The 26,405-nt window shown below is 48.7% G+C and overlaps 1 protein-coding gene across 1 annotated transcript in view; it reads right to left on the bottom strand.

Annotated features, from left to right (window-relative positions):
- Window positions 1-26,405, bottom strand: part of ELAPOR1 (endosome-lysosome associated apoptosis and autophagy regulator 1) — a 266,746-nt gene that overhangs the window by 35,250 nt on the left and 205,091 nt on the right. Inside the window, exon 19 of the mRNA XM_073666607.1 lies at window positions 19,203-19,329. Coding sequence (XP_073522708.1) covers window positions 19,203-19,329 — 127 coding nt within the window. The remainder of the gene's footprint in view (window positions 1-19,202; window positions 19,330-26,405) is intronic.

The following is a 26,405-nucleotide window of genomic DNA, read 5'->3' as shown; positions in this document are numbered from 1 at the left end:
GGATTCTTTACTTGCTTCCAGGCGGCCCGGACTTCCACTTATAGCCAGTACTCTAGTCCCGGTTTGCCTAATCACCGCCAGTAAAGATAAGAGGAAACCGCCATTAAGTTGTGGACTGATTATTGCTGCGCCATCAAACCCTGCACTACAACACCCAGCATAACCCATAACATCTACACTGCTCTGTAGCTAAGCTCTACCTGTGGAGAGCCACTCCATCCCTGCTGCGGTAACATCAGTGTTATGAACTGCTACAAACACTAAGGAAAGATAGGAAAACTGTTCCTACAATAGGACTAAGCTGATTCCCTACGATGCAGCGGGGGACCTGTTCCTTGTGAACAGACCCGCCTAAGTCCTCGGCTAGTCTGAACGCAGACCTATAGATATAAGGGAGGGGTCCCTACAAGAACTAAGGACTGGGATATAGTTGGACACCTCCTAGCAGAAATTGTAGCAGAGCAAAGACAAACAAACAAACAGAAGTACTAGTGGTCAAAAGACCAAGCAAACTACAGAGTAAGGTACAAGGCACCTGGCTAGCTTAAGAGTAAATGTAACACTGAAGTCCAGCAAGGCCAGGAGGGCGGAGCTGGATTAAATAGGCAAAAAGTAATGTGACCAGCAAAATAGAAAAAACTAACAGGAGGGTTCTAACAGTAACCCCTCTTCTATGAGGATCCTGCGGATCCTCCAGGCCCAGGTCTATCAGGAAACCCCCTGTGAAACGCTCCAACAAGTCTAGGAGCAGAGACATCATCCGCCCTTACCCAGGAGTTATCCTCGGGACCGAAACCCTTCCAAGCGACGAGATACTGCAATCTCCCTCTATGCAATCTAGAATTAAGAATGCGAGAAATTTCATATTCACCGTCTTCCTCCACCGGAGGAACAGAGACAGTGGCGTCCCTATCAGAAACAGATTTTTTCAATAAGGAAACATGAAACACCGGATTAATCTTCCAGGAGGAAGGAACCTCCAACCTAACAGCAGATTGGTTAACTACCTGAAGCACCTTAAACGGACCCTCAAACTTCGGGCCCAATTTCTTAGAAGGAATCCTCAACCGCAGATTCCTAGAGGACAACCAAACCATGACACCAACAGTAAACAAAACCTCTTGACGTTTCCTGTCAAAGTACCTCTTGGATTTTTTGTTAGCCTCTTGAAGGTTACGACGTACATCAGTCCAAACTCTCTCCAAATCACTGGAAAAATTCTCCTCCTCCGGCACAGCCGATACCAATCTGGAGAATGACCAAAACGACGGATGTCTCCCAGTACAACAAAAAAAAGGAGAACACCCAGCAGAAGAGGATGTATGGTTGTTAAGAGAAAATTCAGCCAGTGGCAGAAACTCAGACCACCCCTCTTGATTGTCAGCCACAAAACAACGCAAAAACTGTTCAACATCCTGGTTCTTTCTTTCTGTCTGTCCATTAGACTCAGGATGATAACCAGACGAAAATGACAAATGGACTCCCAACCTGTCACAAAAGGCACGCCAAATACAAGCCACGAACTGAGGTCCCCTATCGGAAACAAGGTCGGTAGGAACGCCATGGAGCCTGACAATTTCTTTAACAAAAGCCTTAGCGAGTGTCTTGGCGCAGGGCAGTTTGATGAAGGGAACCAAGTGACACATCTTGCTAAAACGGTCCACGACCACCCAGATAACAGTGAAACCCTCAGAGGCAGGAAGGTCAGTAATAAAATCCATAGCAAGATGCATCCAAGGAGCACTAGGAACCTCCAGAGGGCAAAGCAACCCCGCAGCAGGAGCATGTGAAGACTTAGATCTAGCACACACAGTACATTGACACACCCACTTAATGACTTCCTTCTGCCATCCAGGCCACCAAAAACTGCGACCTACAAGTCTCTTAGTCTCCGAAATTCCTGGATGACCTGCCAACCGAGACTCATGACACTCCACAAACAAATCTCTCCTAAAGTTCCTATGCACAAACAACCTCCCATGGGGAGTGTTAGATGGGGCATCCTCCTGGGCTTTCAGAATCCCATCTTCCAAAACGGAGTCCAATGCTGCTATCACAACACCTTCCTGTAAAATGCTCTCCTCCTCCTCGGTACCAACCATGGGAGAAAAACTGCGAGATAAAGCATCAGCTTTTACATTCTTGGTACCCGGAATATAAGTAACAGAAAAATTGAACCGCGAAAAAAAAAGTGCCCACCTAGCTTGACGGGCATTCAAGCGCTTGGCAGCATCAAGATAGATCAGATTCTTATGATCAGTAAAAACCTGAATGGGAAATTTAGCACCTTCCAAGAGATGACGCCAATGTTCAAATGCCAGTTTAATCGCCAGCAATTCCCGATTACCGACATCGTAATTAAGTTCGGTCTCAGAAAATTTTTTTGAAAAAAAAGCACAGGGATGTACTCCATCCTTGTTTTCCTGAGACAAAACAGCACCGACCCCCACCGAAGAAGCATCAACCTCGACCAAAAAAGGCTTGGTCTCATCAGGCTGCATAAGGATAGGAGCAGAACTGAACCTCTCCTTGAGATACACAAAAGCTTCAATGGCCTCAGTAGTCCACTGGACCGTATTCGCACCTTTCCTGGTGAGATCGGTCAGCGGCTTAACAATTATAGAAAATTCTTAATGAATTTTCTGTAATAATTGGCGAAACCCAAAAATCTCTGTATTGGTTTCAAACCAATAGGCCTAGGCCATTCCTGAACCGCCTGAACCTTCACCGGGTCCATCTCAAAGCCCTCGCTGGAGATAATGTAGCCCAAAAAACTAATTCTCTGCACAGCGAACTCACATTTCTCCAGCTTAGCAAAAAGCGAATTGTCGCTTAACAACTGCAATACCTCACGTACGCTCTGCCAATGAGGCTCCAGATCCGGAGCAAAAATCAAAATGTCATCCAAATGCACCACCACATTCTTACCGATCAACGGTCTTAGGATGTCATTAATAAGGTTCTGAAAAAACGCTGGTGCGTTGGTAAGACCAGATTCTCAAAATGACCCACTGGAGTGTTAAAAGCAGTTTTCCACTCATCACCTTCCTTCATACGTAACAAATTGTATGCCCCCCGGAGATCAATCTTAGAGAACCACTTGGCCCCCACTAACTGGTTGAACAAGTCAGGAATTAATGGCAGTGGGTAGGAATTGCGTACTGTAATTTTATTAATTTCGCGAAAGTCCAGACATGGACGTAAACCGCCGTCCTTTTTTTTTTTTACAAAAAAGAATCCAACAGCCACAGGTGACTTAGAAGGTCTAATGTGACTGGCGGCCAAGCTTGTCTGTATGTATTCCTCCAAGGCCTTTCTCTCAGGGATAGTAAGATTAAATAAGCGACTCTTGGGAAGAGTTGCTCCAGGGACAAACTCAATAGTACAATCATAGTCCGTATGAGGAGGCAAAACTTGCGACTCCTCCTCAGAAAAAACCTTCCAGAAATCCTGAATAGGTACAGGTAATTCCCCTCTTTCCACAGCAGCAATGCGACCGTTGCAACATCTATCATAACACTTAGGACTCCAAGACTTAATTTCATTGGTAGACCAGTCCAGTACAGGATTGTGCAATTTTAACCAAGGTAACCCCAAAACCACTGGAGCAGGCAAATTATTTAATACCGCCAAATCCAAATTCTCTTGGTGGATACCATTAATGGTGAGGGGAAATTCAAAAACCTTGTGAGTAATATCTTTCAAGGGAGAGCCATCAACAGCAACCACAGAAATAGGAGATGACAAAAGTTTGGATTCTAATTAAAATTTTTCCAAAAAACCCTCATCAATCACATTGAGTGTAGAACCACATCCACAAATACCCGAAATTCAATCAACTCCTCCTGGATTGAGGTGCTTCCAGAAAGAAATACTCCTTTTGAGTTTAAACAAGCTATGCGGGCGTAACTGACCTTTTTTTTTTTTTCTTTGTTCAAACGAAGCACACAGTTCTTAATAAAGTGGTCAGATTTACCGCAATAAAAACATAATCCTTTAGCAAACCTGCGGTCTTTTTCCGGAGAGTGGGGTGACATCGCCCCAATCTCCATCGGTTCTCCACCCTCCGAACAGACCTTCTAAAAACTAGGAGCTGCCATAGCAGTAGATTTCTCTTCATTACTCGTAGCACGCAGTCTCCTGTCCACACGTATGGCTAATTGCATTGCCTCCTGCAAGGTTCCAGGTTTTGGAAAGGCAATCAGCAGATCCTTAACCCTTTCACCTAGACCATCAAGAAAAAAACATTTTAATGCTGAGTCATTCCATTCCACTTCAGCCAACCATCTTCTGAAGTATGTACAATAATTTTCCACATCACCTGATCCCTGCTTCAAACGTCTTAATTCAGTTTCAGCAGATGAGACTCGATCAGGATCATCATACCACAACCCCATAGCAGAAAAAAAATCTTCCACAGATCTAAAATACGGATCATTAGGTTGTAGAGAAAAGGCCCATCCCTGTGGTTCTTTGCGCAAAAGTGACATTATAAACCCAATGCGCTGTGATTCATTCCCTGAGGATCTGGGTCTTAAACGAAAATATAATAAACAAGCGTTTTTAAAGGAAGAAAAAAATCTTGCCGTTTACCATAAAAAAAATCTGGCAGTCCTACCTTCGGTTCGACAAAATGCACTCCAGGACAGCTACTCACGTGTTGCTGGAGCTCGGCCACCTCCAAAGACAGTCCCTGCAGGCGTTGAGCCAACTCCTGAACCGACACCATGCTGAAATCAGGATTTCTTTCCTAAGAGTGTTTTATTTTTAGGCTGGACTTACTGTTATGAACTGCTACAAACACTAAGGAAAGATAGGAAAACCGTCCCTACAATAGGACTAAGCTGATTCCCTACGATGCAGCGGGGGACCTGTTCCTTGTGAACAGACGAGCCTAAGTCCTCGGCAAGTCTGAACGCAGACCTATAGATATAAGGGAGGGGTCCCTACAAGAACTAAGGACTGGGATATAGTTGGACACCTCCTAGCAGAAATTGTAGCAGAGCAAAGACAAACAAACAAACAGAAGTACTAGTGGTCAAAAGACCAAGCAAACTACAGAGTAAGGTACAAGGCACCTGGCTACCTTAAGAGTAAATGTAACACTGAAGTCCAGCAAGGCCAGGAGGGCGGAGCTGGATTAAATAGGCAAAAAGTCATGTGACCAGCAAAATAGAAAAAACTAACAGGAGGGTTCTAACAATCAGCTCCAGAGGACCTGCTCCGCAGCGGTGGCTCCCCTAGCTGCATACCACAGGTGGCGTCACGAACTTTATACAATCACTATAAATCCCCTATCAATAACCCATTTTTATTGACCGCCCTGGGTCACGGACCGGGTCACCACCACTGTGACATCCCCCAGCATTTACCGGCCCGGCACCGGGTACCCCACGGCCCAGGGGGCGCGTCACAGGCATTGCAGGACCTTAGGTATCCATGGTTATGTCCACGGATAAAGTGACCGTTAGTAAGCCAGCTGCTAGTGGTCGTAACCGTGGATACCTAAGGTCCAGTATTGCCTGCACATGAGGTAAGTGGCATAGCGAATCAAAAATACTATACTACATTTCTAATTGGAGGTATTTGCTAATATTATTATTATTATTAAACCTCCTACATATTGGGATAGGATCTTGGAGATGGGAAAACCCCTTTAACTGCCGACAGCAGTCTGTGACAGCTAAGCGGTGCGAGAAGGGGTGCAGGGACCCATACCATAGGTCCCCGCACCCAGATTTCTGCGATCGGTCAGTCAATCTGACTGACCGATCTCAGCATGATTGCGCAGGAGATGCTGTAATATCAGCACTTCCAGCATGATCAGTGCCGGAGGTCAGCGCTGCTGATGGCTGAGCTCCGGCACTAACAGCCCGGAGTGGTGTCAGCACCGCCCCTGGCTGTTATCCCCCTGAAGGCTGCGATCAAGCTCAATCGCAGCTTTCAGGAGGCAGGCAGAGGGCTGTGAGCTCCCTCTGCCTTCAGATCAGCACCCCCGTGATGTAGACGCGGGGCCCGATCGTTGCCATGGTGACCAGGGCATGTCATGACAACCCCCGGGTCACCAAGCTGCGGAAAGCTGCTGAGACCATGCTCACAGCATAGTCTCAGGAGATTTCACTATAGGTATAATGCACTGCAATCTAGTGCATTGCAATGCATTATACCTGTGATCAAAGGGGAAAAAGTGAAAGTCCCATAGAGGGACCAAGTAAAAAAAAATAATAATAATTATTACAAAAGTATAATAAAAATATTTACTAATAAATACACATTTTTATGTAAAAAATAAAAATAAAAAACTACACATTTGATATCGCCGCGTCTGGAACAACCCAACTCATAAAAGGGTCACTAGTTAACCCCTTCAGTGAGCACCATAAAAAAAAAATGAGGCAAACTGCTTTATCATCATACTGCTTGAAAAAACTGGAATAAAACGTGATAAAAAAAGAATATAAATAAAATTGGTAATGCTGAAAACATCATCTTGTCTCGCAAAAAACAAGCCGCCATACAGCCCCATTAGCGGAAAAATAAAAAAAAGTTATAGCTCTCAGAATAAAGCGAGCAATGCAAAAAAATTTTTTTTCTATAAAAAGTTTTTATTGTGTAAAAGCGCCAAAACATAAAAAAAACGCTATAAATGTGGTACCGCTGTAATCGCACCAACCTGAAGAATAAACCTGCCTCAATTTTACCACACATGGAACAACAATAAAAAAAAAAAAAAACAATTCCTGAATTGCGGGTTTTTGTTCATTCTCCCTCCCCAAAAATTGGAATAGAAAGCTGTCAAAAAATGTCATGTGCCCGAAAATGGTACAAATAAAAACGCCAACTCGTCCCGCAGAAAACAAGCCCTTACATGACTGTCCCAGAGGAAGATTCCCTATAATGAGGCAGATGGATGCACGGTGGACGCCGTCTGACTTGTGATCCGGCGGTGTCGGTCTTTTTATGCGTGCATAAAAGCGCGGTCGGCCGCAGTTTGGGTACCTCTGAAAAGAAGAAGAACAGCAACCAGACGGAGCCCAGAGTTACTCTGCTGCCTAATTATAGTGAATGGATCCCCTGGGGGGTGTCATCTGAATCACATCACTCAGAGATTTAGATGGAAACCGCAAAGCAATTGCTCAGCGTAGAGCTCAGGATAAATGTGATCCCAAATGTTATGGAAAATGTTTCCAATAAAAGCTTCAAATCAATCCATAAAAATGAAAACCTACTCAGGTCCATCATCTGTCAATGGAAATATAGGGGGCTTCCACGCTACTGGTACCACAAAGGATCTGGAAAAGTGAAATGGCTCCTTGCCCCCAAAAGAAATTCATCAAATTCTGCGCTCCAAAATTCTAATGCCCCCCGCCCTTCTGAGCTACTGTGTGTGCCTAAACCACATTTAACATTCACATGTTTGGCAGGGGTATTATTTCCAAAATGGGGTCACTTGAGAGGGGATTCTGCTCTTCTAGCATTTAGGGTCTCTGTATATGGAGTCCGCAAACTATTCTATGAAAATCTGCGCTCCAGGAGGCAAATAGCGCTCCGTCCCTCCCGAGTGACGTCGTGTGGCCAAGCAGTACTGTACACCCATATGAGGTATTGCCACATTCAGCAGAAACTGTGGGACAAATTTCGGTGCCAGTTTTAACCATTATCCCCATTTGAAAATGTAAAATCTGGGGCTAAAGCAACATTTTTGCGGTAAAAATGTAATTATTTTTTCTTCACTGCCTAATGGTATACAATTCTGTGACACACCCGTGGTGTCTATATGATCACTGCATCCCTAGATGAATTTATTGAGAGGTATAGTTTGTAAAATGGTGTCACTTACACATTCTGCTGTTATAGCACCTCAGGGGATCTCCTAGTGGATCATGGCACCCTCAAACCATAACAGTAAAATCTGCACTATAATATAGTGCTCTTTCCCTTCTAACCTTTGCACTATGCCTCAAAAGTAGTTGGTATTGGCATACTCAGAAGAAATTGCACAACAAAATGAGAGGTCAATTTTCTCCTGTTACATTTGAGAAAAAAATAAAATGTGGGGCTAAAATACATTTTTTGTGGAAAAAATGTGATTTTTTTATTTACACGACTCTACGTTATAAGTTATAAACTTCTGTGAAGCACCTGGGGGATCAAAGTGCTCACCACATATCTAGATAAGTTCCTTGAGGGGTTTAGTTTCCAAAGTGGAGTCACTTGTGGGGGGTTTCCACTTTTTAGGCACATTAGGGGCTCTCTAAATGTGACATGGCATCCGCTCTCAATTCCAGCCAAGTTTGCGTTCAAAAAGTCAAAATGGTGCTCCTTCCCTTTCAAACCCTGCCGTGTGCTCAAACAGTGGTTTTCCGGCACATGTGGGGTATCCGTGAACTCAGAAGAAATTTCACAACAACTTTTAGTGTCCATTTTCTCCCGTTATCCTTGCGAAAATTATAAAATTGGGCCTAAAAGTTCATTTTTGTGAAAAAAATGTGATTTTATTTTCACGGCTCTACGTTATAAACTTCTGTGAAGCACCTGGGGGTTCAAACGGCTCATCACACATCTAGATAAGTTTAATGAGGGGTCTAGTTTCCAAAATGGGGTCACCACTGTTTAGGCACATCAGGGACTCTCCAAATGCTACATGGCGTCTGCTAATTATTACTGCAAATTTTTAATTAAAAAAATCAAACGGCGCTCCTTCCCTTCCAAGCTCTGCCATGTGCCCAAACAGTGGTTTTCCGCAACATATTGGGTATCGGCATGCTCAGGAGAAATTGCACAATACATTTTGGGGTCCATTTTTATCTGTTATCCTTGTGAAAATAAAAAAATTGGGTCTACATGAAATGTTTTGTGAAAAAAAGTTAAATGTTAATTTTTTTCTTCCTCATTGCTTCAGTTCCTGTGAAGCACCTGAAGGGTTAATAAACTTCTTTAATGTGGTTTTGAGCACCTTGAGGGGTGCAGTTTTTAGAATGGTGTCACTTTTGGGTATTTTCTGTCATATAGACCCCTCAAAGTCACTTCAAATGTGATGTGGTCCCTAAAAAAATTATTTTGTAAATTTTGTTGGAAAAATGAGAAATCACTGGTCAACTTTTAACCCTTATAACTTACTAACAAAAAAAAATGTGGTTTCCAAAATTGTGCTTATGTAAAGTAGACATGTGGGAAATGTTATTTATTAACTATTTTGTGTGACATCTCTCTCTGATTAAGGGCATTCTTAGTTTGCAAATTGCATTATTTTCACCAAATTTCTGTTTTTTTACAAATAAACGCTAGTGATATCGAAGAAATTTTACCACAATCATGAAGTACAATATGTCACCAAAACACAATCTCAGAATCAGGGGGATCCGTTGAAGCGTTCCAGAATTATTACCTCATAAAGTGACAGTGGTCAGATTTAAAAAATAAGGCCTGGTCATTAACCTACAAAGTGGCTCGGTCCTTAAGGGGTTAAGCCAGGCTTTGTTATGGTTATCAGAGTGAGCCGGTCAGCACTTTCTGTTGACAAGCAAAAGCGTCCATCTATTAAGACCCCCCTGTGGCAGTAAAAATCCACTAAAACACGATGCTAGTGGCAGGGCAGAACAACGCCTCCAATATATATAGAGGGGCAGCTCATGCCAGGTGTCCAGCTTTGAGACCCAATAGCTGAAGAGCACACAGGAATTAGGGAGTATGCTGGTTTGGCCAGACAGGTATTGCTTGATCAAAGCTACCCAGTCATGAGGGCATGGATGCTGGGAGGGTGTCATGAAATTGGCCCAGGCCTTTGACCGTGTATCCCTGCCTCTGCTGTACGTGGTGTGTGTCTCCCTCACCTCTCCTCCTTGGTTGGGCAAGGAAGCTTGCCCCCTGCTGCTAGCATTGTCTGATGGGAATTTTTTGAACATTTTCCACAATGGCCTCCTGGTATAGCACCAGTTTAGAAGACCTCTCCGCCTCAAGAAGAAGTGATGCAAAGTTCTCATTGTAGCATGGGTCTATCAGGGTGAACAACCAGTACTCTTTTTTTGTCCAAGATGAATGTAAAGCGAGGGTCACGGGAAAGGCAGAGGTACATAAAGTCAGCCATATGTGCCAAGTTCCTACAGCCAACACTTCCCCATCTCCACCATGATGATGACTCTCCATCTCCTCCTCATTCCCCTTCTTGCTCCATCCACATAGGAGAGAGGGGACAAAGGTTGTGTGGGTACTAGCCCCTGTTGTGCTAGCCACCAGCTCCTGTTCCTCCTCCTCTTCCTGAGCCTCCAACTCCTCATTGTTACCCAATCTGTGCTGAGTAGTATCTCCCTGTCTAATGTCTTCCTCCTTCTCCACCTGATCTGCATGAAAAGCTTCATACTTCATGTTCAGAAGCGACTGTTTAAGTAGGCACAGAAGCAGGATTATTTCTCTGATTGTCTTAACTTGGAATACATTAAGTCGGCCATATGTGCCAAGCTCCCTACAGCGAATACTTCCCTGTCTACTCCAGCCTCCTCCCTCTATTCCTCCTCAATCCCATCCTCAGCCCATCCACATGGGAGAGACGAGACAAAGGTTATGTGGGTACTAGCCTCTGTTGCGCTAGCCACCAGCTCCTGTTCCTTCTCTTCCTCCTCCTCAGCGTCCACCTCCTAATTGTTACCTAATACACGCTGAGCAGATGAGATGAGGCTGGTTAGAATCTTTCTGTCTTAAGTCTTCCTCCATCTCCACCTGGTCTGCATGCATAGCTTCATGCTTAATTGTGAGCAGCGACTGTGTAAGCGCAGAAGTGGGATTGTTGCGCTGATTATGGCGTTATCACTGCTCACCATCTCTGTGGAATCTTCAAAGTCTTGGAGAACCGCAAAAATGTCAGACATCTATGCCCACTCTTCAGCTGCTATGTGCAGAGGCTGAACAGAATACCGATGGGCGTGTTGGAGCTGGTACTCAACAACTGGCCTCTGCTGCTCATAAACCCTTGCCAGCATGTGCAGTGTGGAGTTCCAGCGCGTGGGCACGTCGCACACCAGTCAGTGAGCTGGCACTTGCATGTGCTGCTGCAGCACTGTCAGAGCAGCGGCGGCTGTACCCGAATTGCGGAAATGGGCGCTAACATTGCACACCTGGACAAGAAGTTCTGGCAAATTGGGTTTTGTTTCCAGAAACCGCTGAACTACCAAGTTGAGCAAATGTGCCAAGCATGATACATGTTTGAGCTTGTCAAGCTTCACAGCCACCACCAGGTTACGCCCATTATCACACACGATCATGCCTGGTTTGAGGTTCAGCGGCAAGAACCACAGACCTGTCTGGTCTGTTATTCCTTAAGTAATTCTGACGCAATGTGCGGTTTGTCTCATAGACAAATTAGCTTCAGCAGAACCTGTTGCCGCTTAGCTGAGGCAGTGCTGCCGAGCTTTCAGCTTCAGGCCGATGTTGATGATGTGCTCTGAGATAACAAATCGAAGATGGAGGAGGAGCAGGAGGGGGTACAGGAACTGGTGAAGGAGGTGGAGGAAACCCTGATAGAAGTAGGGCCAGCAATCCTCGGCGTCGGCAGCACATGTGCCGTACCAGAGTGTGACTTGGCCTCTTCCCCCACAATGTTCACCCAGTGTGCCGTCAGGGAAATGTAGAATCCCTTGGCACAAGCGCTTGTCCATGTGTTTGTCGTTAGGTGTACAATGCCAGTAAGTGCATTGGTAAGGGCACAGGTGATGTTCCTGGACACATGCTGGTACAAGGAGGGGACACCATGACGAAAGAAAAAGTGGTGGCTGTGGACCGAGTAACGAGGGATGGCTGCCACCATGAGTCAGAGGAAATACTCCATGTCTACCAGCCTAAATGGCAACATTTCCATGGCAAGCAACCTGAAAATGTGCCTGTTTAGCATTTGGGTCTGTGGGTGGGTGGCTGGGAACTTTCTTTTTCATTCCAAGGCCTGGGGTAGTGACAGTTGAATGCTGTGGTGGGACAAGGATTTTAAAGTGCCTCATGATGGTGCCTCAGAATGTGCAAGGAGAGGTGCAGGGCGAGAGGCATCTGCACCAGTGTTATGGATAGGGGATTGGGAAGCACCTAGCAATGGTGTCACCTGCTGGCACCAATCGTGGACCCAGGTGTTCAGGTGCTTAGATGATTTGTTCCTGATGATGCTGGTGGTAGTTAAGCTCTTAGTGGGCAAGCCCTTGCTGATCTTGGCATGGCACAGGTTGCAAATGGCCATTTTATTAGTCTCCGAACGGTCTTTAAGCGAGTATGTTCTGCTAACCCTTTCAGCGAGTATGCTCGGGCAAACAGTGAGTATCTTCCCGATGCTAGGGTGTTATGGTTCAGTCTCTCTGTGTGCATGATTTGTGACTGTTTGACAGCTTTATTACATGTGAGGAATGTCTGCTTCTTAGGCAGTCTTCACATGTATTAAAGCTGTCAAACAGTCTCAAATCATGCACACCGAGAGACTGAAACATAACACCCGAGCACCGGGAAGATACTCTGTTTGCCCGAGCATATTCGCTGAAAGGGTTAACAGAACATATTCGCTCATCATTAGCGAATACTAGTGATGAGTGAGCATGCTTGCTACTGCTCTGTGCTCGCCCGAGCATCTCACTGCTCGAGATGCTCTGCGCTCGCCGAGTATTTCCGGGGTTGCTCGGCGGGAGCTCGGATCCCCTCCCTGCATGTTTGGCGCTCTTTACAGAGCCAATGAACATGCAAGGATTCCCTGCCACTCACTGTAATGCCGCAGCCATGTTAGTTGTGGCATTATAGTGATTGGCTGGCCACACAGCCAATCAGGTCTATATCAGACCTGGTGCCGCCGTGCTCGTCACAGTCACTCCGGAATCAGACAGTGTAGGGAGAGGCGCTGCTGAGCTAGGGAGAGATTTTCTTATTTATTAGGTAGTGTAGGCAGAACAGAAGTATATTACACATATCCATCTCAACAAACAGTCCTTCTGAGGAATAATACATCTGCAGAGATATCAGGCAGGCAATGTATATAGGCAGGCAGGCAGTGTATATAGCAGACTGCAGTGCATATAGCACAAGAGGCTCCATTCCAGTTTTATCTGCTGCTGCTGTTAGATATTTCTAGACAAAGGCCCAGGTCTCAGGGGCCAGGAATATTTTTTTTTTCGATCTTAATCCTCATTATTTGCTTAAAAAGCAATCCAGAAAACACAGGTTTTCTGTGATATTTGCTTGTTGGCGCTGCAGAATACAGCCAGGTCCTTTCCATATTACAGTGCTAAAAGTCCAGCTATTTAAAACTGTGGTTTGTTCGTCACACGGATCACATATAATTGCGCTGAAAATACTGCCATTTCTGGCCTCCATTAAAAATTTGTTTCAGTGTGTCCGTGAAGTTTTTGATACCAGTTTGCTGTTCAAAATAGTTACCTACAGGCCAGATATTTAAAACTGTGGTTTATCCGTCACACGGATCACATATAAGTTCACTCCAAATTCAGCCAAGAGCTGTTCACTTTTCCATTTATAGATTCGGGCCTCTCGCCCAGTCCACTTGAAGCGGGGCAACAGGAGATTGCATGTAGTGATGCCCACATATCTGAGCAGCCACGGTCACACGAACGCGATGGTGGGAAAGTTTCACAAGAGGTGGACGATGATGAGACACAATTGCCAGAAAGTCAGGAGGAGGACCAGGGTGCGGAAGTGGAAGACGAGATCGTGGATGATATAGTAACTGACCCAACCTGGCAGGAGGACATGCAGAGAGAGGAGAGCAGCACACAGGGGGAGGGAGGCAGAGCACCCCAACAGGCAGAAAGAAGCAGTGTGGTGGCCGCAGACAGAAGGCGGGCAACCGTTCCCCGTAATGCCAACACGCCGGAAGTTGCCAGTACAACTGCTTAGTCTTCCAGAGTCTGGTTGATTTTTAAAGACTCAGCCAATAACCCCAAAAAGGCCGTTTGCACCACCTGCCAGGCCAGCATGATCAGGGGTAGCAAAACTACCAGCCTGACAACCACCAGCATGATCAGGCACATGGCAGCAAAGCACCCGACTAAGTGGGCTGAACTCCAGGATCCAGGAACAGTGTCTGTGGGTGGCACCATTGCTTCTTCCGCTGTTGTGCATACAAGCCAATCCCCTGTCCATAGTGCATCCGAAGATGCCTCCTGCCCTGCACCTGTCATTGCACACTCAAGTAGCAGCATCTGGAAGCACGTTCACATCCTTGTCCCAGTTCAGTTGTCCATACCCCACTCCTTGGAACGCAAGCGCAAATACGCAGCCAATGCCCCACAGGCCACATTAATAAATTCCCACATTTCGCGATTGCTTGCGCTTGAAATGTAGCCTTTTAGGCTCGTGGAGACGGAAGCATTCCGCAACCTGATGGCGGCGGCTGTCCCTCGGTACTCGGTCCCCAGCCGCCGCTATATCTCCCGGTGTGCCGTCCCCGCATTACACGAGCACGTGCCCCAAAACATTAGCCATGCCCTCAACAATGCAGTTACCGGGAAAGTCCACCTAACCACGGACACGTGGACAAGTGCATGTGGGCAGGAATGGTACATCTCGCTGACAGCACACTTGGTTAATATAGTGGAAGCCGGGACCCAGTTGGACCTTGGGACGGAACATGCCCTCCTGATGCCAAGGATTGCGGGCCCAAGTTCAATCAGGGTTGCCCCCACAGTCTACAGCTCCTGCACCTCATCCTCCTCAGACTTCTCCTCCTCTTCAGCCTCCATTTCCGAAATGACCACATCAATCGTAAACTGGAAGCACTGCAGCACTGCCTCGGCCGAGCGGCAACAGGCTGTGCTGAAGCTAATATGCTTAGGTGACAAACCGCACAAAGCTGAAGAGCTGTGGACAGCTCTGAAAGAGCAGGCAGATCTGTGGCTCACACGGGTGAACCTACAGCCAGGCATGGTCTTGTGTGACAATGGCCGGAACTTGGTGGCGGCTCTGAGGCGAGCTCACACACGTACCATGCCTGGCCCATATGCTTAACCTTGTGATTCAGGGGTTTCTCAAATCCTACCCGGAGCTGCAAGATCTGCTTGTTAAAGTACGCCACCTGTGTGCCCATTTTAGAAAGTCACCTACAGCTTCCTGGCCGTGTTTCAGCAGCATTTGCAGCGTCCGGCTCAAACTGGTGTGTGATGTCCCCACACGTTGGAACTCTACACTGCAGATGTTGGGAAGGATTTGTGAGCAGAACAGGGCAGTTTTTGAGTACCAGCATCAACAAGGCTGTCGGTATTCAGTTCAGACTCCACACATAAGACCTCAGGAGTGGACATGGATGTCAGACATGTGTACCATCCTCCAAAACGGTGAGCGGCGATGACGCCATAATTAGCGTCACCATCCCGCTTCTCTCTCTTCTGAAACGCTCTCTGCTCACAATCAAAAGAGGAGACATTGCAGGCGGAGCAAGGAACCATACGGGGTGATTACACACAGCCCAGCCTCATCTCATCCCAGCGTAGATTGGGTGACAGTGAGGAAGAGGAAGAGAAGCTAGTTGCGATATAGACGGTACTACCTGCACAACTGTCATACCGTCTGTTCAGCGTGGATGGCCTGAGGACAGGGAGGAGGAGGAGGAAGAGCAGAGCATGGTCAGTCGTCCTCTTGGTGAGAACACGGAAGTCTTGCCTGTTAGCAGTCTGGCACGCATGGCTGAGTTTTCGTTACGCTGCTTTTCCAGTGACCCTCGCGTTCTCCAAATTTTGAGTGACAGTCATTACTGGTTGGTGACACTTATAGACCCACGCTACAAAGAGAACTTTCTACCTCTTATTCCCAAGGTGGACAGGTCTACCAAAATGGGGCAGAACCAGAAGGCGTTTTTTGTGGAATTATTAAAAAAATTGCCATCTAAAAGCGCTGGCGGCAGAGGTCACAGTTCATTGGACAACCAAGGAGTACAAGCGAGATAGACAACTCCAATCCAGCAGAGGCAGGGGAACACCGTCAAAGTTTTCAGACAGTTTTCTCAGACCCTCCCATCTTACAAGCCCTGAGGCGCGGGGTACTCTCACAAGGAGTGCAAAGTTTGGGAAGATAGTGAGGAAGTACCTTGCTGACCATTCCAACGTCCTCCATGATTCCTCTGTACCTTATAATTACTGGGTATCCAAGCTGAACACGTGGCATGAACTGGCTCTCTACGCCTTGGAGGTCCTGGCCTGCCCTGCCGCTAGTGCTTTATCAGAACGGGTTTTTAGTGCTGCTGGTGTAATTATAACCGATAGGCGCATCCGCCTGTCAACTGAAAATGCTGACAGGCTGACTCTTATAAAAATGAACAAGGGCTGGACTGGGCCAGACTTCTCAACACCACTGAATGATAGCAGCATAACCTAAACTTAAAAACAGTGTCTTTTTTTGGGAGGTCTAATTCTATTCCCATGCACCTCTGTCTTCATACCCAGACATGGAGGAGGACAAGAGCAAATAGACAAAATCAGAAAGCGTATACCCATCACCATATCACCTCCTCTACGTCTCTTCCAAGGGGCATTGGAGTGCTTCCAAATTTTTGGCAGCTTTTGCATTCACTGCATAGGTAAACACTGTGGGAGACCCACTTCCTAATAATGGGAACATTATTTTCAGGAGGCTCTCCGACCTCTATGTCTCTTGCAAGGGGCAATGCCTCCAAATTTTTGCAGCCCTTGCAGTCACTGCAATAACAGTATAGGAGACCCACTCGTTAATAATGGGAACAACAAAGCATAGCTGGCTGACGGCTCTCTAACAAAAGCCAGGGCCGACTGCTGGCCCTTTAAGAATAGTAAGGGCCGCCTGATGGCCCTGTGAAAATAGGCTTTGTGACTTTGTGAGTCCCTCCATCATAAATGAAACAGGAGGTGTCTGATGATGTGTCACACACCACATGGCCAGATAAGGTTGTAAAATGTTAAAATGACATTTCACAGTGAATGCATTTGTCTTGGTTGAAAGCAATGCAAAAGTACAAAAACACATCAAAAACGCTACGTGTGAACATAGCCCAAGGTGTGGAGGAGCATTTTTGTTTTTGGTTATTTATTTTGCCTTATATACAAGTCATTGCCATGGAAAGAATGTTCCTTAACATATTTCCCAAGAAAATCCATTTTGGTTTCGTTTTTGTATGTTTTATTGTGAGTCCGTAAAAGTGGCGTAATACCTCTGACAACGTTATTGACAGCAGTGACCTGGTTGCCAGAAATGCTTCCGGGGTCTTCCCCATGCGGTTTCCATCGATTTGGGCAATTTTTAGGCCCTCTGCAGACCGCCGGGTGGAGCCACCTGAAAAATGCTCGAGTTTCCCATAGACTTACATTGGGCTCGTTGCTTGGGTCAAGCACCCGAGTATTCCAATTTGCTCGACCCGAGCATAGAGCACCCAAGCATTTTAGTGCTCATCCATCACTAATCATTTCACCTTCAACTTGCTTAACTGCTCATGTAGCACCCCGATGGTTCGGTTGCTACAGAGGTATCGCATCTCAGTTAGAGGTGTGGTGTCTCACTTTCAGGTAAGGATGGAGTGTGGATCAGGACCCTGACAGCTGCATGCATTACACCACATTTCCGGGGGACAGCTCGACGGTGCTCCCAGCAGCGAGCACGACAGACCATATCCCTGGCTGGAGTGGGAGGGATGGAACACCCAGAACAGGGGGAACCCAGTAGTGCAGGAGCAGAGAGGAAGCAGTTCCTGGATGCACAGAGAGAGGAGTATAAAAAGGTGGGGGCCATCTTAGGAGGGAGTTCTGTGAGAGGAGAAGGCAGGGAGCAGAGCTGCTGCATGGGCTCTGCTCCCTGGGCAGGCCTAGTACAGAGGCCGGAGCCTGAGGGAAGAAAGAAGGGGAGCAGGGAGGCTCCAGGCACACGGAGGAAGGAGGGACCCCAGGGGTGCAGAACGGTCAGTAGCCACTGTACGCCCGAATTCACCTGAGTGGAGGGGTCAGGCCGCAGAAGGGGAACCGGATCCCTAAATTGGTGGAGGAGAAACTACGCTCAGCCAAGAACCGGAGGTTGCAACCATTCATTGGTGCAGCCCCCTGCTAAACCTGCTAGGAAGGCACCACATAGGGCCCAGGGAAAACGGCCGGCACGTTAATCCGACAAGGTCCGAGGCAGCCGGACAGAAGTGAGGTCACTGGTGGGGTATGATAGGCCAGAGAAAGGACACATAAAGGGGGTCCTGTGAAGCGCTTCTAAATTACCTGGAGGTTGATCGAGCCCCTCACCTGGTGAGCGAAGCACGGCTCGGGTAGTCCTTGCTGACAGAAGTGACTTGGATAACAACTGTGAGTAAAAGACCCTGGACTGCATCATTGGACTCTGTGTGATTACTGCTGCGCCTGTACCATCACTCCCATCCTCCCTACACGCTGCCCTGAGGCTACGCTCTTCCCGTGGGGAGTTATCCTATCCCTGTGCTGCACACCAACACCAGCCTCAGCGGTCTGCCTTGCAGCGGCGGTTATCCCTGACCGCAATCCACAGGTGGCGTAGTCGGACATTCAAAACACTGATAAATAGACTGCCACAGTTTGGTCTGACCACCCTGAGCCACGGGATCGGGTTGCCACTACTACCTCCAGCATCGTACAGAAGCCCGGTTCCGGGTACCCCACGGCCCAGGGGGCAAGTCACTCACAATAACAGTAATGTTGACCAGGGGTGCCCAAACTTTTACATGCCACTGTGTATTATCATCAGGCTGGGAAGGTCTCTGGTTACTGGGCCCTTCCAAGCCTAAAAAAAAAAAGCCTGCAGCCACCCCAGAATAGGTACATCTGTAAAAAGGTACAAGTATATGAAAAAGTGAAAATACAATACATAAAAAGTTCAAACTAGTTAATTGATTTGAAGCCATGTATAATCAATAGAAAGTACCATACATATAAAATAATAAACTAGTAACTCATCAAATTTTTGGTCATACATTTTCTAGTGCTCATTTGGAATACTTAACTTTACATTACTTTTAGTAGTGGCCATGCCACCTAGTATTGCAGCTCAGCTCTATTCAATGAGACTGGACTGCTCAGAGCTGTTAATACCAGACAGACATATATAAGGCTGTACCATTAACAATGATGAACACTACTTCACCTTCAACTGATTGTTGGTGTCAGAATATAAAAACCCACCCTGATTTTATGGCGAGCCATAAATATTATAGACTTTGAGAACTTCTCGAAATTACAATTTTTAAATACCTGGACGCCATGCTGGCACGCACTTATGATGATATGGAAGTCATTGTCAGTACACAGTGGACATGCATTTTCAGTCTCCCACAGAAAATGAAATACACAGCCATCACAGGTTCCATCTGAGCAATTACTGCAAGAAAAATGTATAATTAAGCCCCATAAAATAGTTTATCGGAAAACTGTCAGCAGCTTTAAATAGTCTGTGAACTAATTACATTTGCTAGGTCAGATAAAAAATGGCAAATTTAGACAAATCTTTCTGGCCACATAAGAGTACTCCATCACTGAGAAAATTAGCTGAGTCCTAACATAAATGAGGCTGTGTGTGTGTGACACCCCAGGGATCTGGTTGCCACAGTAACAGCAATGTTATGTCTGAGAGCAGGTGGGAGGTCTCTTGGTCAGGAATCCTATGCATGCCACACCTCCTGCCCAGTCCTGGGAGGGGAAGAACTTCCCCTATATAAACCTAGGGCTGAGTCAGGGTTAGTGAGTAGAGAAGAAGTAGAGACAGAGAAAAGAAGCAAATATAGGAACAGAACATCAGGAGCTCTGTGGGATCAGTGTTACAAGGAGTCAGGGGCTGGCAGCTGCAGAGCTCGCCCTGACTGAGAAGATTTCTTACCGGACCCGGAGTCCGAGGCTGTGGGGACTAACTCCTACCCAGCAGCAGAATCCGTCAGGCAGGGGATTTCAGGTCCTCTGGCCAAGAAGCCCGAAGGCACGGTCACACGCATGGGACCAGCACCGCCGTCGTGGAGCGGAAGCTACTAGAAGGCCCCGAGTCACCGGCCATACGGGTGAGCACCACACGGTACACTCAGGGACGTGGGCTACTTATACCGCCTCTAGCAAGGTAGCCAGAAGAGTACAGTTAGTTTGGGAGGCCTACAACTCCGCCTGGCCAGGGGAGATCCCATCTGCTCAAGGACTGACCAGGCCCCAATCGCTAGCCAGTACTCCGGGAGGGTCTGTCTTTGTCACCAGTAAAGACCCTGAACTACACCGTACCGTCTCCGAGTGGTTCCTGCTACCCCCATCATCCACGTCGGCTGCCCTGAGGCCATACCCCTCCCGTTGGGGGTTATACCATCTACGCTGCACTATCCTACCACCGGCCTCAGCGGTCTGCCCTGCAGCGGCAGCTCCATAGCTGCATTCAACGGGTGGCGTAGTCGTCCTACATCTACCGCTAATACAGCGCCACTTAGTCTGACTCCCTGGGCACGGACCGGATCACCGCCACGAGACTACAACCCTCAAGAGGTCCGGCTCCGGGTAAGCTCCCGCGAGCGCAACGCAGCGCGACACAGGCCCAGGGGCGCATCAACTTTTGGCGTAGTCGGCAGGATCTCGTGCCCGCAACCACCGGGTACTGCGTGCCTGAAAGAGACTGTTCAAACTTACCTGTGGTGAAGATTCCCGTCATCCGGCGCCATCTTCAGCCTTCTTCCCGCCATCGGTGAAGATTCCCGCCATCCGGCGCCATTTTCAGCCTTCTTCCCGCCTTCCGTGGAGTTTTCCCGCCGTTGGACGCCATCTTGAAGACGTCGCGCGGGAAGAAGAGGGGCGTGGACTCCGAAAGCGCGCGAGAACTGAAGCCCCGCCTCACGTCCGGACGTCGCGTAAGGTCCTGGAAGGAGCCCAGCAGACGCCGACGTCACAGGAGCGCGACGGAAGGTCCTCAACCCTGACGATCTACTGCGGAGCCGCGGCCTACGGAAGAGGATCATCGCAAGGTAGGCCACGGTCCACTAGGGAGGAGGAGGATGTCGGATACGGAGGAGAGCTTCACTGCCTCAACCCCCGCCAGCGCCATCGCTGCTGCAGTCATGCCTTTCACCATGCCCTATATCCCGGGAGCGGCCTGGCTACCCCAGTACTCAGGGGAGTCACATACCCTGCATGACTTTAGAGAAAAGCTGGATAGCCTCTTCCAGGTGTACCCCCTCACAGAAGAGCAAAAAGTGAGCATCCTGGTGGCCCAATTAACTGGGGCAGCCCGAAGGGAGGTAAAGTGCTGGCCACCTGGGGGGAGGACTGTCGCAGGGATACTAACCCGGCTGAGGGACACCTTTGATACCCGCACCTCAGCCGAGATCAAGCTTAGATTCTACGGGTGCAAACAGCGGGCACATGAGAGTATAAGGGACTATGCCCTGAACCTACAAGAGGCCCTGAGAGCCATTAAGCAGACCGACCCCGACGGCGTGGGAGACGAGGACAGGCTGTTGACTGAACAATTTATAGAGGGTTTATATTGCAATGCCCACCGAACCCAGTTGCGGGCAATGGCCTTACAGGACCCTCATCTGGGATTTGCACAGTTCAAGGACAGAGCCATCCGGGTGCTTCGAGAACCGGCACCAGGTGGCGTTGTGACCCCCAGACGCCCCACTACCACTTACCACCAGGAGGCGGCGCCCTTGTCGGCAGGGCCTGTGGGAGCTGATGCGCAGGCTTTGAACAATGACCCGGCTCCAGACCTGCACCATCAGGTCCAAGAGCTAGCTAAAAGCGTTGCTGCGCTAACCCGAACTGTGCAGTCTTTACAGGTTTCCACTCCAGGGAAGATCCAGCTGGCATCCGGACCGGAGGACATCCCGTGGCGTCGACCAAGGAGGACCCCACCGGCCAGAGGAAGACCCAGCGACCGATACAACGAGGACGGACGACCCATCTGCCGCCGCTGCAATCAACCCGGACATATGGCAAGGTACTGTCCTTTAAACTGGCACAACCTGGGGTAGAGGGCCAACCCCCAGGAAAAAGATCACCAGGCCCATCGAACTGGCGCGACAAATATGTGGGAGGACGTCCAGTCTTACCCGTGGTACTGGATGGCATTCCTATGAGTGCCCTACTGGACACCGGGTCACAGGTCACCACCATCCCGTACGTGCTCTTCAAGCAGTACTGGAATGACTCAGATATTACCCGCTACCCTGACGACGACTTGAGTATCATCGCCAGCAATGGTCAGCCCGTGCCACAGATCGGATTTAAAGAGGTGACCATTAAAATTGGTAGAGTTGAACTGGCAGCACAGGGACTGATCATTGTAGACATTGACAAACACGAGAGTCACCCAAAGATAACTCTAGGAACTAATGTAATTGAAAATTGTCTTGCAGAGGTGATTTTCCTTTTACAGCAGGTTGCCAAGAACGCCAGCTCCGGCGAGCAGCGAGTGCTCCAAAAAGAGATCCGGGCACTGATGCGACGGCAACAGGTGGAACTCTCCGGCGGTGAGATTGGTAGCGTGAGAATGTGTGACCCTTTCCCTATTGCCATGCCCCCAAAAAGTGAAATGATGATTTGGTGCCGGGCAGCTATTGGTCTGAGAGGTAGAGATTACCAGGCAATGGTAGAACCAGTTTACTCAGACAGTAGGCCCACCATCTTGACAGCACGGGGGGTGGTTAATGTATGCCATGGGAGGGTGCCCGTTCACATAATCAATATCGGGAAGAGGGAAGTGTACCTGCCCCGGTATGCCACGCTAGCCAAATTATATACCATTAACCAAATTGCTATACAATCTGTGGAACCCTTGCCTCCATCTCACCCGGAGGAAGGTAACGGCTCTAAGAAAACAATGGAGGACTGGTGTCAGCAACTACATTTGGGTACTGACTCCACTCCCTCACACCAGAAACAGGGAGTCTATCGGGTGGTTCAAGAGTACGAGAGAGTGTTTAGTAAACACCCGTTAGACTTCGGGCGAGTCAAGGGGGTAGAACACCACATCCCCACGGGAGACCATCCTCCCATAAAAGAGAGGTATCGACCCGTACCCCCTGCACACTACCAACACGCCAAGGGGATGCTTAGAGACATGAAGGAGGCTGGGGTGATCAGGGATAGCTGTAGCCCCTGGGCAGCTCCACTAGTCTTAGTCAAAAAGAAAGACAACACCATGAGGATGTGTGTAGATTACCGGAAAATCAACCGTATCACACACAAGGATGCGTACCCCTTACCAAGGATAGAGGAGTCTTTGGCTGCTTTAAGATCTGCTAACTTCTTCTCTACCTTGGATCTCACTAGTGGGTACTGGCAGGTTCCTGTAGCAGAGGCGGACCGGGAGAAGACCGCATTCACCACCCCGATGGGACTTAGCGAGTTTACCTGCATGCCGTTCGGACTCTGCAACGCACCAGGAACCTTCCAACGATTAATGGAGTTCTGTCTGGGCCACAGAAACTTCGAGACGGTCCTGTTGTACCTGGACGATGTCATCGTATATTCTAAGACTTATGAGGACCACCTGAAACACCTGGCGGAAGTGTTCGAAGCTCTGGCAAGCTACGGCCTAAAGGTGAAACCCTCCAAGTGTCACCTCCTGAAACCAAAGGTGCAGTATCTGGGACACGTGGTGAGCGCTGACGGAGTGGCTCCCGACCCTGATAAGATCACCGCAATTAAGGAATGGCCAAGTCCCTCCAGTGTAAAGGAAGTGCGGCAGTTCCTCGGGTTGGTAGGCTACTACCGCAGGTTCATCCCCGGTTTCACCAAAAAGGCAGCTCCTATGCAGGACCTCCTGATAGGCCAGTCCCGGAAGGCCAAGAACCAGAAGCCGCCCTTCAGATGGGAGAAGTTGGAAGAAGAGTCCTTCCGCCAGCTGAAGATGGCCCTCACGGGGGATGAAATCCTGGCGTACCCGGATTACAGCCAGCCCTTTATCCTCTACACCGACGCAAGTAACATCGGGCTAGGAGCCGTGCTGTCCCAGATCCAGCAGGGGAAAGAGCGAGTAATCGCTTACGCCAGCCGAAAACTGCGACCCACTGAAAGAAACCCTGAGAATTACAGCTCATTTAAGCTAGAGTTCCTGGCAGTGGTGTGGGCAGTCACCGAACGCTTTAAGCACTACCTCGCTTCTTCCCGGTTCGTCGTGTACACGGATAACAACCCGTTGACACACCTGGACACGGCAAGACTCGGTGCCCTAGAGCAGAGATGGATGGCCCGCCTGTCCAACTACGAGTTCACCATCAAATACCGGGCAGGACGCTCCAATACCAACGCGGACGCCCTGTCCAGGATGCCAAACCTACCGGACGTAGGAGAAGATCCAGAGGGACTGGAAGAAGTCGAACTCCCCGCGTTTCACCGTCGTGGGACTATCCAGTATTCCCATCGGGTAAGGAGTAAGCAAGGCGCTACGCTTAACCCCTTACCTCACTACAACTGGGCGGAAACGCAAGACAGTGACCCTGCTGTCCGGCTGGTGAAGGAGATGCTGACTCAGCCAGAGGCTCGCCTTGACCCAGACGCTCCGGAGGAAGCCAAGCAACTGTGGGCAGAAAAGAGTAGACTGTTCCTTTACAAGGGGAAGTTGTGCCGCAGGATGGTTAACTCCCGGACGCATGAACTAATCTGGCAAGTAGTGGTGCCACGACGAGACGCAGCCATGGTGATGGAGGCATACCACGATGGAGCTGGGCATTTCGGATGGAAGAAGCTGGAGTTCCTGCTGCGCGGGCGGTTCCATTGGGTAGGCATGAGGGGAACCATCGAGAGGTGGTGCAGAGACTGTGGCCCGTGCAACCTGAGGAGGAAGGACCGTGCCAGCCAGAAGACTCCCCTGCAGTCCATCGTCACCCGGCAGCCGTTGGAACTGGTAGCCTTGGATCATGTAAAACTGACCCCAAGCAGAAGTGGCTACGTCTACGCGTTAACCATCGTGGATCATTACTCCCGGTTCTTGGTTGTCATCCCCGTCAAGGACTTAACGGCTCAAACAGCAGCTAGAGCCTTCCAGCAGCACTTCTGCCGTCCACACGGGTACCCGGACCAAGTGCTGACGGACCAGGGACCTGCCTTTGAAGCGGAGGTCTTCCAGGAATTCTGCAATCTGTATGGCTGCCGGAAGATAAGGACGACACCCTATCATCCGCAAACTAATGGACTTTGTGAGAAAATGAACCAGGTGGTAATGGATCTTCTGAAAACGTTGCCCCTGGAAGAACGCAGTCTGTGGCCTGAGAAGCTGCCCGATCTGGTGGACCTATACAACCACATCCCGGTAGGTTCCACCCACTGTACCCCGGCTTACCTAATGAGGGCGAGACCTGGTAAGTTACCTGTTGACCTGGAAATGGGAGTCCTGACACCCGAGGACACTTCACCAGAAGCAGACTGGGACACAGAGAGGCAGCAGCAGTACCGGAAAGTACAGGAGAGCGTGGAGCGAAGTCTCTGTCAGGCTAGGGAGAGACAAGAGAAAACTTACAACCAGTATGCTCCCGCTGTTCCCCTGGTGCCCGGAGAGCAGGTCTTGAAGAGGAAAAGACGGCTCCACAAGTTGGACGACCAGTGGGAGAAGGACCCGTACACCGTACTGCCCTCAAGCCACGAGAACCCGAAGGTCTGTACCATCAGTAAAGACGGAGGGGAGACCACAGCCATTGTATCCCGGGATCACCTGAAGAAGTGTCCTGAACAGCTACGGAACCCTGAAGAGGAACAAGAAGACCATCGACCCGTAGAGGAAAGGGAAGATATGGTTAGTACTGTGCTCGGAGACTTCCCTCGGTCTTGGACTCAAGTCAATGGTGCAGTTGTGGTACCCGTACTCACCTTCCTCCAACCAGCATCCCAAGCACCTACGGAGCAACAGGTAGAGCTGGAAGAACAGCTGGTCCAGGAGGCAGAAGACCCCACACCAGCAGACCCGGAGGATCAACCCTCTGCTTGCAGTGAGCCTGCCATATCCCTAGTGAGCCAAAGGGCCCGTAGACCGCTGCCCAGTTTACCCTTAACAGCTCCTACACCCTGTAGTTCAGGGCCAGACAGTCAGCTCCGTAGGTCCACTAGGGCCACTAGAGGCCAGTTACCCGCACGTTGGAGGATTTGAAGTGTATAAATTGTTTTATTTGTGGTTACCTGTTTTTCTTGTTGCTTGTGTATAATTATGTGTTTCTAGTTGTTTATAGGAGTCTTTGGTGGATTTACCGGGAATCCTGTGTACATAGTTGGAGCGTAACCCAGGACGGACTAAAGACTGTTAAGGACTCGGGGCAGGACAGACCCCTACCTGGTTACGTCTCCCTGTTTTGGTGAAATGGACACCTTGCTTTCTTCAAAGACTGCACCCGGTTGCGGACACGCCGTAACCATCTTTATGTGTTTTTCTTATTGTATTATTATTGTTTATACCTTGTTATGTTTTTCTAAAAATATGTTTAGTCCCGGAGTACT

This window comes from Phyllobates terribilis, unplaced genomic scaffold (genome assembly GCF_046119375.1).
Source record: "Phyllobates terribilis strain yellow unplaced genomic scaffold, ASM4611937v1 Scaffold_2__4_contigs__length_985480577, whole genome shotgun sequence".
NCBI classification, from domain to species: Eukaryota; Metazoa; Chordata; class Amphibia; order Anura; family Dendrobatidae; genus Phyllobates; species Phyllobates terribilis.
The sequence above is the reverse complement of the archived record's forward strand: the minus strand, read 5'-3'. Positions and strand labels throughout refer to the sequence as shown.